We start from the raw sequence: 16,311 nt of genomic DNA, 5'->3' as shown, positions 1-16,311 counted from the left end.
GTTTTATATGATAGAAAAGAAAATAAATTTAGCACTTTCTTTAAAAAGAAAAGCTAATACTTTAGTAATGAATTTATCTATATCAAATACTATAAACAAAGTACTGAACAAATAACTTTTAGTTACATTTTTTGTTTGTATATTTGTGGGAAATATATTAATGTATTTAGTTTTGGAACAAGCCCTATAAAATCTATATCAAGAGTTGATTTCCATTAATTATTTAAGTGAAAGTACTTAAAAAAATCACAAAAAAAAACAAAAATTAAAACTAAAAAACGTACTTCATTTGTTTGACAATTGTGCTTTTACCTGATTCACCAGCACCTAAAAAAATCATTGACAAATTAGTAAAATAAATTTCTAAAAATAAAAAACTTTCTACAAAAAGCTAATACATACTTGACAAAAACTTTATATTAATGTATTGTATAAAAATTAAAAAAAATAATTTTAAACTATTTATTTTTTATTAATCTTTTACTACATAAGTTTATTGTATAACACCATAACAGTTATTAAAAATAATTCATATTTAAGATATTGACCAAAAACAATTTTTAAACTCAAATAAATATTATTAGTTTATTGGTTATAAGTTCTTATTTCTTTAATTATTAGAAGAAGTAAAACATAAGTAATAAATAAATTTATCAGAATACATGCAGGAATTTTTTTTTCAACTGTCACTAATATTTCACGTAGCAGCTTAATTATCAAATATCTAGAATGTTTCTGCACATACTATCCAAAAAAAAAATATGTTAAGGAATTAAACAACTTGTAAATGCTTTAGAAACCCATATTTTTATCAATAACTAAAGGTTATCCTTACTTGCAAATACTACCTTTTTATAAAAGTATTAATAAATTCTACTTGTTCTTCTTAAAATCCTACAAGTTTTAAATGTGTTTATAACGGAAGGCAGCTTTTTATGACTGGACTAATTTCAAATAGCCTTATTATACTTGTCGGATCAATTAAATAAAGACTTTTGCAGGTCTTAGTATTTTGAAAAACTATTGTTAGCAGGTAAAAAAGAATTCAACAAAAATGTAAAGAAACTGTCATCAAAATTCCTCCTCCATTGCTAATTCATAACTTTACTATAGGGATTTTGAAAAACGAAAATAAAAATCTAGGTTGTTTTGCACCATCCATTTAAAGCTTTAACTAATAGTTAAGATGTAGGTCATAGCTTTCTGAGTTTTGTTGTCTTCATAACAATTAAAATTATTACTTTGTTTATAATAGATTTATTGTATATCAGATAATTCTGAAAAGTATATATTTATTTTTTTTGGAATTTAATTTGGCATCTTATTTATTTTTTATTTTAATCAAATGTTAAACATTTATGATACCAGATCTCAAAATGTTAATAAAACACTAAGCTTAAAAACAATATATTTTTCTAAACTATACTTATAAAACTTGAACTTAATAAAACTTTTGATAAGCATTCAAGTCTTAATCAACTTTTTACTTTTAAATTTATATATATTAAGTAACTTGAGTAATTTGATTTAGCCTGAGCTAATGGCAACCTTATAAAAAAACAAAATAGACAATTCAGAAAAAATTATGTTAGGATACTTTTTGAATTGTTCTTTATCTCGGGATTTGTTTAATTATTTAAAATTCATTTGAACAAAATACCTTTAAATTACCATGTGCTTATTGACTTAACTTTAATTGTAGATGGAATTTTTCAATTTATTTTAAATTTTTAAGTACATAAGATAGAGAGCTTTCTGATCCCTAAATCTCAAGTAATTTCAAAAACAAAGTTATTTCTATTTCCAATAAAGGTACCTTGTGCTCTTACATATAAACAAATCAAAACTGACCTAACAGCAAAAGTTTTACTTCGCGTGATTGCTTGTCTCCATCAACCCTAAGATTTCTGTCTATTTCTTTAGACCGCATTGCAGCGGATTTATCATCTGTGGATACCGCACACCCCATTGTATAATCACTGTGAAAACAAAACAGTTTTGTTACAAACGTCAGTATTTAAAATATAAAGAGTGTATACTGTGTATTAAAGTAAGAAATGTTTTTCGATAAATAATTTTTTCTTAAATTTAAAAGTATACGATTTAAATCATATTGATCCTTAGTACAGTACTTCTCTTTTTCAAATAATAAAAAACTTATTTCAAATAACAGAACTTTCAAACATCTTTTTGTGCAACTGATGAGTTTTACTTAAACTAAATATTACAAACATGCTTATTTAAAAAAAATTATTGATAAGTATCTTGAAGTAAAACTATGTCATTAAGAATGCCATTAATTGTAGTTTATATTTCTACTGAACTCAACAGTTTAAATTATGTAAAATTTTCAACTCAGAAGTTCTAAAATGTTACAAGCCACAATACAATTTAAATGAAAAAATTTATTCTAGGTCTTTGAAAAAATAAGAAAAAAATGGAATCTTAAAAAAAAAGCTTAAAACTGAATCTGTATATAAAATTTAAAACTTAAATAAATAAAAATTTAAAAAAAAAATTTTAGAACAATCAAATATTATTTCAATAAGCATATGCTAAAACAATTTTGTTCCCATAATATAATAGAAGAGTTTTAATTTTTAAATTTACTTGGCTAACAAAGTCCATAAATGTTAATTTTTATTAAATGTTCTTGTTTTTACCATTTAAAAAACAAGCTTATTTTTGATAAAAACATTAACTAAGCTACCAGTTAAAAGCATTTTAGCTTTATTTAAAAACTTAGGTATAAATAATATTTGATTTATTATTAAAACATTAATAATGTAAGCAGTCAAATACATTTAACATAATTGATTTTTCATGCAACAAATGGTCATTCACAATCCAAGACAAGAACATATTAAGCATCTAGACTTCTTATCTAGTTCTAAGTAGTGCAGATTAAACTCTAGACCTACATCTTAAAACAAGCGTTTTATATATAAATTGTTTCATATAAATTATTTCATCCAATTAATTTTTAAGTATTAACTCAAATTATTTCTACGTAAAAACTAAGTGAAAAGAATTTAACTTTTCAAACTTACTTATAAATCATTTTTAATTACCATTGGTAATTATTAACAAAAAAAAATTATAAACTTGTACATTAGGTAACTTGTTACTACATAAAACCCTTTTTTTAAATTACACTTTTACACCAACTAATAAGTAACAAACTTATTTACGAAACGTAAAACAAAAATATGTGATTATGAATAGACTTGTATTTTAATAAACTCTAAGTATTTTACTTTTTACTTTCAATACAATTTGTGTTATAAAATTGCTTTTTAGTGATGCATTCAAAAACTAATTAAATGATAGAGGAAAATTTAATAAACTAACCAATTTTAACTGATTGTTGATATTGCCAAATGATTTTGGCAGGTTCCAGGTACAATTATTTTACTTTATAGAAAGCTCTGCTAATATTTTAATATACAAAAAAAATAATAGTACATACTTATAAAGTTATTTTTGTATTTTTTCTTACACCATTAAATACAAAAAAACAAGTATTTTTTGTTGCTTAAGATTTTTCATATAATATATCTATAAAAAATATAAATAGGTTTAAACGAATGTAGATGTTTAACTTCGTACATAAGTATAAAAATCAAACACAATTACACTAAATAAATAGTAGTTATTTTTTATATACAAATATAACTTTCGTTTTTAATTATAACATAAGACAACAATAAAAAATAGTTGATATGTAATCTTAATCGTGTATTGTAAAACACTGAAATAAATTTGTGTTACTTTAATAGTGTCAATTTTAACAAAAACGAATTTGTATAAATAAAGCATAAATAACATCTATTAATACAAATTAAAAACTGTTCCAAGTCTTTTGATATTTTAATCTATAAGGACCAGTTACAAATTAAAAAAGTAACTAAATAATCCTAAAATAAGTATTACAAACAGTAAAACTAATAAAGACATAAACTCTCATTTAACTTTTACTTAATTTTATAAGCCTTTAAAGTATATTATAGCACAAATAAATTACTTAAATATGTTTTAATGATTTTACTTGTAATAATTTTAGGACTGAATAATTTAGTTTAAAAAATAAAAAAATACTTTGGAATAAAAAAGGAAAAGTAGTATTATAAAATTAAATAATTCCTTATGTACCATTTAATGTAACTTCAATATACATAAAACTTTTAGATAAAATTTAGTTTAGTCTGAAAAAATTAGAAGTTCTTTAAAACCACCTAAACATTTAAAAAATACAATTTTAAAAATAAAGCCTAATAAGACTGTCTTTAAACATATATTATGTCCTAAAAAAATATTAGTAGTAGGCTTCTCAAAAACAATGTGTTCAAGTAAAAGAAAAAACTTGGATGCTAGATTTCATTTTAGACTAACATAAAAAATATTTTCAAAACTATTTAAAAATAGAATTAAATATTCCTGTTAAATATAAGCTTGTAAATAATTAATCTTTTTTAACAAATTATCAAACTGGGTTCTTTATTGAATTAGAATTTCAATTCATTCTATTTGAATAAAAATTGTAGTTTGATAATACATTCAGCGTTGAAACTTAGTAACTGCTTGAGTTTTTAATAAACTATTTTAAATGTAAAAACAAATTATACAGTAATCTTCCTTTATTCTACCAACATATGTTTCTGTGTGTCAACGAATCAACACACTTCAACTGGGTTCTGTAAAAAATAATTACTGTAATGAGAGAATAGAAGCATAGAATAGAACATGTGTATACATGTTTTCATTAAAATAAGATATTTTCTACAGATAATAGTTATTAATAGGTAAAATACTTAGTATTAAATCCGACTGTTATAAAACTATATAATTTTTGTGATTATTAAGTCTAAAATAAGTAAAATAAACTAAAATACACAACAAAACAACAAATTATAGTATAAACAAACAACTCACATTAAATGGAAAGATAACTGATTCAAAATTTATTGTCGTTAACTAGTGAAAAATATATTCATTGCAACTAATAATTACGTCACAATGTAAACGAGGTTATTTAAACTATTTAATTTGTATTGCAAAAATCATTAATTTAGTTTTTATGTAATCTATTTTGAACAAAAATAAAACATTAACCATTAGATAGTTGATCAATAAAATTTAATAAAACTTAACAATGGTGAAGGCAATAAGAGTCACAGAAACTCGATGTAACATGTATATTATATATTGAATGTTTGTAATGATTGAATCAAAGTTATATAGAATTAGGAAGCAGATTTAGTTCAAATGTAAAAATCAAAAAGAAAAAATTAAACTTTAAGAAAAAACCAAAACACAAAAAAAAACAAAATTGTTATTAGGCTTACAATGTATTGACCAATGATTAATTTACAGCGACATACACAACATCATAATGAACTAAATTTAATATATATTTTATTTTATAATTAATAAAATAATTAATTGGTAAAGTAGGAGTCGGCTGTTTAATTTAAAATATCAATATTACAATAATATAGCTGTAATAATATTACAGATATTTTAAATAATTAATAAGTAAGTTGTGTTATATATGAAAGTTAAAATGTAAAACAACAAGGTAGTCATATGCTAAGTATAAACCTGCAGTAAAGTTTATTACAGCTATATTATTGTAATATTGATATTTTAAATTAAACAGCCGACTCCTACTTTACCAATTAATTATTTTATTAATTATAAAATAAAATATATATTAAATTTAGTTAATTATGATGTTGTGTATGTCGCTGTAAATTAATTATCGGTCAGTACATCGTAAGCCTAATAACAATTTTGTTTTTTTTTGTGTTTTGGTTTTTCTTAAAGTTTAATTTTTTCATTTTGATTTTTGCATTTGAACTAAATCTGCTTCCTAATTCTATATAACTTTGATTCAATCATTACAAACATTCAATATATAATATACATGTTACATCGAGTTTCTGTGACTCTTATTGCCTTCACCGTTGTTAAGTTTTATTAAATTTTATTGATCAACTATCTAATGGTTAATGTTTTATTTTTGTTCAAAATAGATTACATAAAAACTAAATTAATGATTTTTGCAATACAAATTAAATAGTTTAAATAACCTCGTTTACATTGTGACGTAATTATTAGTTGCAATGAATATATTTTTCACTAGTTAACGACAATAAATTTTGAATCAGTTATCTTTCCATTTAATGTGAGTTGTTTGTTTATATTATAATTTTGTTGTTTTGTTGTGTATTTTAGTTTATTTTACTTATTTTAGACTTAATAATCACAAATATTATATAGTTTTATAACAGTCGGATTTAATACTAAGTATTTTACCTATTAATAACTATTATCTGTAGAAAATATCTTATTTTAATGAAAACATGTATACACATATTCTATTCTATGCTTCTATTCTCTCATTACAGTAATTATTTTTTTACAGAACCCAGTTGAAGTGTGTTGATTCGTTGACACACAGAAACATATGTTGGTAGAATAAAGGAAGATTACTGTATAATTTGTTTTTATTTATATTCCAGTGAAGTTACCTTACTAGGATCTTTTGTTAACAAACGATTAAAACTATATTTTGAACAGTTATTTTAAATATATGAATTTTCAACTTTGTTTGTTAAATTATTTTATAAACTTGTACTTTTAAGTAAACTTTTTTTTAAGTTGTCTTTCATTTTAAATAAAACACATAGTATCAAACCATATGAAAAACTTAATAATTTTTTTAAATGGTGTTGATTTGCTGTATTATGTTGACAATTTATTTTTTGTATATTTTATCTGAGTTTGGTCTTTTGGACGTTAAAGTAATACATAGAAAACTACATGCCTTTTTTAAGTATGCCCAATACAGAAGTCAAGCAAAACTTTTATTGGAATCGATACATTTTAAACCAATAAGCATTATTTTTTTGATTAAAAAGTATTATACAAATAATATATGCCCTTTATTATTTATTAATTATTTAAAACATTTACCAATAATTCATCAAAAAAAAGTATACAATCAGTTACAATCAATTGAAAAAACTATAAACAAATGCTTTTTATAAAAGCAGTTTCTGTATACTATAGAAAAGTATACATATATATATATATATATATATAGGAAAGTATATGGCATAAAATTAAAGTGGTTGTAAAAAACTAATGCTTAAAATTAAAAGTTTTTAGAACAACACCAAACATACTTACAACCCTCAATGTTTAAGAAAAACAATACTTTCAAAGCAGACACCAGATGCAGCACTTTAAGTGACACCAATGCAGCATTTTGTTAAAAAGAAACACAAGCTTTGTTCAACATCATTAAATAAGTTCTCAGACTTATACCCTTTAAGCCGTATGTTTATTACATAGTTGCCACTCTTTAAATAACTATCCTTTATTTATTGATAAAAGAAAACTAGTAGAAAGTAGCACAATATACAAATACAAAAATGTTTTTTAATCTGACTGAATTAATTTACTCAAACTCATTCAAAATACTGTAGTTGCAATGTACTTTACACTATAAATATTGAATGTAGATTAATAAATTAACGCATACTTCTATTAAGTATACTTTTAGTTAGTCTGAGTTTTGAAAAAAAAAATTACTTAGTAGGTGAGTGTTTATAAAAAAGCTTTACAACACATTTTTGAAAGTGGCAACTATGATACTAATTTGTTTTTGTACATATACAATAGTCTCTTATATTTTTACATCTAAAACAAATAGTACTCTGTATTACTTACTATAAACGTTTTTCTTTAAGTTTTTCTTAAAATAAACAAACCACTTACTGTTCAGCATATATTTTATTCGGTTTTTTTTTTATTAATTATATTTTATAGTTATTTTGAATATAACCAAAATTGGTATAAATATATTAGAGCATAAATACTTGAAAAATTATAGGACAAAAAATGTTTTACTTTACTTGTATAAGGTTAAATTGAAACTATAATTAAACTAAAGGTTTTTTCATTGACTACTAATTAATTTGAATTTGTTTGATTTCGTTTTCTAATTTCAAAGAAAGTTTTCTAAAACTAAATTAATTTTTAACTTTCTAAGTATTGATTATATGTTTTTATTACTTTTCATTGACAACAAAATATTTCTTGCTAATACAGCAAAACATTTAAGTGCAATTAAGACTTTATACCTGAAACAAAAGAGTGACATTTCAAATTAGATCCTTCAAATTTTTTCAAGAGCTCTTCTACTAAAAACAATCTATTTTTTTACACTTTTCATCATGAACTATATAAATTCTGTAAAATATAACATTTGTAAAATATTCAATATAATCTAAAATTATTACTACTCAGTACATTAGTTAAACTATATAATTAAATAAATCTAATAGCAATTTTTCCGTTTAAACTTAAAGTTTTTTTAAATCTTACTTATGGTATGTGTCACATAATTAATTTAAATTTAGATATTTTTTTTAAGTTTATCAAAACTATTGCCATTTTTATACAACTACTACCAGCTCCTTTTATATCAACTTGATAAATGTAATAATGATTATTAAGTAAATTTCACAGGCAATAGAGGATCAATGGTTTCAATTTGTACAGGTTTTTTTAGTTATCAGACACATATCATTTTATTGTTTTAAAAAATTTAAAGTAACCATAGAAATTTAAAGAATACATGGTTGCCACTCATCTAGCTGAGAAAAATTTCCTGACTTTTCCTGACTTTTTCCTGACTTTTTACCAAAATTTTCCTGACTTTTCTAAATCAAACATTAAATTAAACTTAATCTAAAATACATAATCTAACACTTGAAACTATATAAAGCTTTTAATCTAATTTTAAAACAGGTTAAAAACAACAGTTTTTTGCTGAAATCTATCATTAAACTTCCAGTACATCACTTAAACCATCTGTGTATGATTGATGTTTGTAATAAACAGCTCTATCAGCAAAATACTTCTATTATTACCATAAAAACACAGCTTGTCTGAAAAAAAAACACACATTTTTAGCATTTACTAGTATGAATGTATCTAGATAAACTAACGACATATAAGGAACTTTGTCATCTATATATTTTTCAAAAATATAAAGATGTAAAGTTTACACATTAACTTGTTACATAAAATACTAAACTAACTGCTTAGTTATAAAGTACTCAATTATTTACTTAAACAAAAAACACTTTGATTCTAAAATTATGCTAGATAAACTTTTGTGTATATACCACAGTTTCACTATGGAAGTGTCCTTGCTAAAGACCATCAATACTAAAAATCTTAGAAAATCTGCTTGTTCAAGTAGGGTACTTGTTTAATATGTTAATAGAAAATTATTGCAGTTTTATAAAGGATATTTTTCTAATTTATACCAGATGAAGGCATTGGAAATAGAATTAAATATTTTTGTAAATTTCTAGGAAAATTTTGGAATCTTTTTCTGACTTTAAAGGTCTTTTAATTAATTTTTACCATTTAAAGGCTTTGGAAAACAAAGAATTTTGTAAATTTAAACTGACAAAATCTGACTTTTTTTATAAATTTTTATCAAATTTCCTGACTTTTCCTGACTTTTTTTCAAAACCCCCCATTTTTTCCTGACTTTTCCTGACTTTTGTAATTTTTTTTAATTTTTCCTGACTTTTCCTGATTTCCTGACTTTTCCTGACCGAGTGGCAACCCTGAGAATAAAAGTTGGTGACTAAAATTTTAGATATCTAACTCAAACAAAAAAGTAGGTAAAATTCTAGTGAATTTCTAGTCTTCATAGAAAATTCATGACAAAAAAATGTGGTCCATACTCTTGTATTTAAAAATTTACAAAATTTAAAATTAAAAAGTTAATCTAATTTTTTACGTTCAATAAAATGTGACTAGCTCATACTTAAGCTTTTATCTAAGAAGAAATGTTAATTTTTTTTTAAATACCTTTTCCCCCTATAACCTAACTTTTTACAACTGTAAATCAAAACCTAAAAATTAATTATAATAAGGTAAATTATAAAAATAAAAATGCTTTTAAGCTGATAATAATCAACATTTAAATAATCACAATAAAAACAAGCTAAATAATACTTGTACTATACTTAACTAGATTAGAACAGCTATATAGCTTTTAAAACTAAATAAAATTGTTTAACTGTCTGAAAAAATAGATAACTGTCTGAAAAAATAGATAACTGGCATATGTTCTGACCCGGATTTACAGCTTACTTTAACTTTCACATACTTAATCAGTAAATTTATTTAATTATTTTATTAAGATTGTAAATAATCAAATTAAATCAAGAAGAAATTAAATGTTGACATCTAAAAAAATACTCTATTCTTCATTTACAACAGGGGTCTGCAAATTGCAGCCTGCAATCATAATTGGGATGCATCCTGTTAAAAGTAAAACTAAGGCCACAAAAGTTCTTGAAATAAAACTGGAAATTCTAGAAAACTTACAAAGATGGATAAAAATTACATAAAATGGAGAATTGCCTCAATAAAACTTCCTTTAAATTGTTTTTAATTGTGCACAATGTGTTTTTTTTTAATCACTGGCCACATGTAATAATAATTAGTTGAAAATTCCAAATTTGAACATTTTGGGTCCCATCCAATTGCATTGGTGTTCTTTTTGGAAAATCTAAAATAGCCTCTATATTTGCTACTTCAAATCAGCTGAAAACTTGCACATAAGGTTTTTGCAATATTTCCCAAGGAAAAAAAATTTCCAGCTCAAATTCAAGGTTGCCAATTTTATAAGCACCCTAATGACCACCCTTTACTCTAGCTTAAAAATACCTAAAAACACTAAAAATCATAAAATGACAAAAAAAAAAAGGAATTAAGTCATAAAAACTAGTTATCCTGAGTATTGGGAGTGTGTATAAAACATTTCAAGGTGGCCCTGATATTTTAATTTTATATGTATTTCAATCCACTAACTTAATAGTTAAGTGTGTTCAATGAAACAGGGATTTAAGATTTATTACGATAAGTATAAAACCTTAGTAATCAAAAATTTATTTTTTAAGATTTTCTTAAACAGTTATATACTTTATCAACTATTTTAAAAGTATTGAACTATAACATTTCTGTATTAGAAAGTAATATAATTTGATAAAGTTCCATAAAAATATTAGTTTTAAAGGAATTTAAGATATAAAGAAGTTATGTATAAATATGTGTCGACTTCTATTTCAGGTGTCAAAATTTTGTTTTAAAGAAATTATTTTAAAAATGTATTATTTTTGTTTAAACTATACATACCTTTTTTTCAATACAAACCCACAGTTAAATATTGAGGATTTTTTAAGCATTTTAAAATTGTTAATTTTTTAACCTGCCAACTTCTGTTCTATTTATTAGTTTAGTAAAAAAAAATTCAACTCAGTCAAACTATGTAATTAATTTATTATAGAGAAATTTTATTTGTTCTAATTATTACTAAAATTGATATTATTATTTTCCAATAGTTTGCTTTGTCCAAACCTTAGTAACAATTTTTTTAAGTTATATCTTAAATATATAGTTATTTTTATTTTTAATAAGAATTGAAATCAACTGGTAATTTTATATAAATATATATAAAATGTTAAGTATATAAATGAAAACTTTACTCATAGTGTTATTATTATAAATAAATGATTTTTTTTTTTTTTTTTTTAATAAACTATCAACTGAAATACAAATTTTGTTGTGCAATACAAAAACTTAGTAAAATAACTCATCTCAATAAAAATTATAAGTTGCTAACAACTAGATATGAAAAATAAAAAGGCAAAATCAAAAAAAAAAACCTATAAAACACTATAAGTACTCAGAATACTACTACTATGTAAATAACTTTCATAAGCAAAGTATTGATGTTTGAAAAATGAATTAAGTTCATTTTAACAATGAAAAGTTTAGCACTTGAAATACACAGCAGGCCAATCATTCAATACCTTAATGTGAATCAATATACTTTTAAGCTTCAACCCACGCCTATTATGTTGTAGCTGATCAAAATAGTTATTTTCACCTAATACTTTTTATTTTTTCGCCCTATCTACTTCTACAGCATAATTAAGTTTTGCTTACTTCATAGTCGCCTGCATTTTAGTTTTGTTACAATGATTTTATAATAGCTCAGTCCAAAAATTTAATGTATAATGTATCTATATCAGTTATTATTTTTATTTATTATAATTATTTTCTTATAAATTTAGTATACTTCTTTTTGAATGCCAAATGTAACTTTAACTTAAATAATAATACATTTTGTAAAGTATAGTTTTCGGTATACTATATTAGATATCAGCAGTCTTTTAAATTTCGTAGACCAATTTTCTCAAAAAAAAATGCTCGCAGGCTGCACTATGTAGAAAAAAAATTTCGTGGGTCACAATTTAACTAAAACAACTGTATTAACAAATATAAAAGTAGTTATCAAAAACAAAATGTTGGTATCAATAAAAAAGCACTAGAATTAAAAAAATAATAAATTAAGAGCCTAATACTAAGTTTTAACCACGAAAACTTACCTCTTTAGTGTTTATAGTATGATTCAATAACTAATACTCAAGGATAACTTTATATTTAATAATTTAAAAAAAGAGTTAACTCTCCATAAATGTTGGAAAAAATTTGACTAAAACTTTAAGTTAAAAACACAAATGATTTAAATAAACAAAAAACTTTGTATAGATATTAAGTTGTTAGTTTGTAAAATATACGTGTTTTTTGTATTCCGATTAATTAATATTTCATACCTATTATTTCAAGCTTTCATAATATTTTTTTTTGTTTCTACATCATAAATATTTTTTTCAAACTATTTTCAGTTTTTATTAGTTTAAGACCAATTAATATAATGCATTTACCAATGCATCACGCCCCTACTTTATTTGCTTTGATGCTTAAAATTTTTGCCACCAAATTAGTGTAACTAAACTTTTTACTTGTAGGTTCAAAAACTCTTAACTGTTTGTATATCGCCTATCAACTTCAAAAAGTTTGTTACCCATATCAACCAAGTTTTGATTTAATAATTAATCTAAATCATTTCAGGCATAAGTCCACTTGTTTTCTTAATGGTCATAAGTTTCTTTTTTTTACTTATAACAATAAATAAATTACCAAAGGACACAACAATTTTACCTTTGAAAACAGCACAAGCTGCAAAAAAAACTGTTTTTATTCGGACCTGCATTGTCATTCCATTTTTTTTTTTCTATTAAAATTGTATTTTAGCAACAGTACGTATTTATTTCTGCTAAGTATTGATTTCTAATTACCACATATAACTCTTTCAAGAAAATACAAACACAAAAACAATTTTGTCTGGTAGAAAAAGATTTAACAAATTAAGGAAAGTTCATTTTGATTAACATTTTTAAGGTCAAGTAATCTTCGATTTTAGTTTCAAAGACGTCAAAGTTAGTTGAACCAACTGATGTACTTTTCTTTTTGTTACTTATTTTTGACAACAGAACAGTTTTCAATCGAAAACAACTGTAATCGTAAGTATTACCAACGTATATTGTCTTTGTGTTAAGAATGAAAATATCCTCAGCATTGCTTTCATAGCAATGTTTATTTTAATACAAAACAGTATATTGACTGCTGTATATTTTAATTATAGTTTGGAAAAAGCTTTAATTCTAGAATTAAATTGAAGATAACACTTGTTTCATTTTGCAATTAATTCATACCTATTAAAACTCTTCGTGAAAAAAAAGTTTATAATTATAACTACTTAAATTTATAAATTAATTTATGTTATGACCTTTTGTAGATATTCAAGAAATGTAATCTCGAAGGAAAAAAACTTGTGAATTTGTTTAAAATTAATTTAATAATTAGTCAATTACTTTTGAACTCGAAGAAATATAATGAAAACTACAAGTAAACTAATTTTTAGTAAAACTAGTTACTCAACAAAAACTCAGTTAAGTAGATAAAATAAGTTCTTATATAAGGTATCAGTTTAAGTTAAGAGTTTAATCATCATTTCCAATTGAAATACACGTACTTAAACAAAAAATTTTTAGTGAGAATAAAATTTTGTAGAAAAAACTTTAAAAAAATTTTAGCAATTTTAATTTTTTACTTTGAAGTTATCGTAGTGGTTTTAAAACACTTACATTAATTTAATAAACCAAAACTTTTTTAAGCTCCACAAAATAATCATATCAATAAGTTAGTTTTAAGTTTAATACGCAAACTTTGCAAACGTCAAATAAAATATTTTCTTAACTTTTTTTATTTGAATTTATATTTTTTTTTTTGGCATATAAAACCTATTAAAACTTAAAAAAGTGCAAATAGTAGTTTAATATACAAAATTTTGAAAATACATAAGGAAGACTAAAAACATAATTAGAAACTAGCATTAATAAGTTTTTATAATTAATATTAAATCAATACTTAAATTTTATATTTAGAGATACTAGTTTACTAAAATATCAACTAGCTATTTAAAAACTAGGTTTTAAATGCAGAGCATGTTTGGTTCTTTTTTATAAAGTACAGAAGGCAAAAGAATCTGAACTAAAACAAAGTAAGTATACAAGTTATAATTTATTAATTATAAATTAGTAGTTATTTGAAAAAAATTTACAACAAGAAAACATACCTTAGTTTTAAAATTTAAAAATGTGACATTATATTGTTATAAAATACTTTTTAACTTTTTTAGTAATTCAGACTTTTTAGTGTATATCTAACTAAAAAATTATTTTATAATTTAATTAATTAACAGTAAGTGGCTATATTAGAATTTAATTAATGTATAATAAATCTTAAGTTATTTATTCATTTTCTAGTTATTTACTTAATCCTATTTCAATAATAAATCAAATGATCTGATAACTCTCTTTAATCATTACTTCTTCTTTTTTTATGAAGAAAGTCTTAATTTATTTTGTTACCGAAAGACAGGCACTAGTACCAATGTTGTAACTACTTCTGTGACGTACTTAATTTAAAAATAATAGAAACAACTGAAACTAAAATAAGGGAGTGATACCAAGTAGAAAACTTTTAAAAGAGATCAGTACGCTTGTTGTTATCTTTAACTATAATTATTTACTATATTTTTGTTCAAGTTGTTTGTAAAACTTGATAAAAATGTACTTTTTTACGACTTAAAATTACGACTGAGTTAAAAATCTTTCTGGTTTGTTTTTATTTTAAGTATCAATCAAAACCATCAGAAATTTATAAAAAAAAAAGTTAAAAGCATTACGAACAAAGATAGTGATACAATAAACCCACCCTGAAAAAATTGTATCAAATATTTTGTGTAAAAAATAGTTTAATTGTATTAAAGCTAATGCAAACATGTACAGAAAATTCAACTAATTTTCGGGTAAAGTTGTATTTTAGATTAAAACTATACTTGTAGACTTATTATTGTATTACATTGTGGTTTTAGTTTTTAGTTCTATTTTGAAAATAAACATAATTCCTCAAGCTTATCAATATGAATTTTCTACATACAGCATTTTGCTTGAACCCAACTACACTTTTAGCTTTTCTTATAGCCAATAAAATTAAACTTAATTTAATATTATGTCAGGTTATTTGATAACGTAAAAGTTAGTTTGTTAAGTTTCGTAAGTAAATAAATTTTCAAAGTAATATTAGTTATCAAAAAATTTAACCCAAAACATTCTTTGAAATTGATCTTTTTTAATACGCAAAAAACACAAAGAACTAAACTCAGTAAGTATTTAATTGTTCATTTGTGAAATACAAGTACATCTTTAAGAAAAAATGGAATACAAGTGAAGAGCATTTCCAAACCCCATGAGTCTGCAAAAAGAATAATAATAGAGCCCAAAAACTTGTAGACTTGTTAATATTTTTTTAACTGGGTTTTTATCATCTTTTTTTCCTTTTTTCACCACAGCTAAACAAGCGTAAAAATAAACTAAACATTTGTTATAAATCTTTTCGAACAACCATAAACAAAAGTTATAATAATATATAATAAGTGCTCCTAATTTGAACATGTAAGATTATGTTAAACACATATATTTTATAACAATATTTTTGACTGAATTAACCTCAAGAATTTAAGTTTTTCATTTAAAACTGTGTGATGTTCTTCTTGGTTGTTGTTAGCAAACTTTTAGAAAAACAGTCCCCCAAATTTACTCTGCAAACACCTAAAATTTATTTAATATACCATAGATGTTTTGATATTATTTCAAAGTTTTTAGGACCATGAAGAGTTAGTATATATAAATTGGTTGACTAAATATCTGGTAAAACCCGAGTAATAAAAATACATCTAAAACTTTACCAAACACATACCACTGTGACACGAGTTGAATTAGAACAGTTTTATACCAACCAAAA

The 16,311-nt window shown here is 22.9% G+C and overlaps 1 protein-coding gene across 1 annotated transcript in view; it reads right to left on the bottom strand.

The window, feature by feature from the left end:
- LOC145834103 (guanine nucleotide-binding protein G(i) subunit alpha-like) overlaps positions 1-8,261 on the bottom strand; it is a 28,485-nt gene extending 20,224 nt beyond the window's left edge. Inside the window, exons 1-3 of the mRNA XM_082941449.1 lie at positions 8,151-8,261; positions 1,852-1,979; positions 285-327 (exon numbers count right to left, since the gene is read on the bottom strand). Of these exons, the coding sequence (XP_082797575.1) occupies positions 285-327; positions 1,852-1,979; positions 8,151-8,170 (191 nt within the window). The 5' untranslated portion in view covers positions 8,171-8,261. The remainder of the gene's footprint in view (positions 1-284; positions 328-1,851; positions 1,980-8,150) is intronic.
- Between the last annotated feature and the right edge of the window lie 8,050 nt (positions 8,262-16,311).

The sequence above is a fragment of the Thalia democratica genome, chromosome 4, assembly GCF_965202585.1.
Source record: "Thalia democratica chromosome 4, ktThaDemo2.hap1.1, whole genome shotgun sequence".
Classification (NCBI taxonomy): domain Eukaryota; kingdom Metazoa; phylum Chordata; class Thaliacea; order Salpida; family Salpidae; genus Thalia; species Thalia democratica.
Note: the sequence above shows the minus strand (reverse complement) of the source record. Positions and strands in the feature narration are given on the sequence as shown.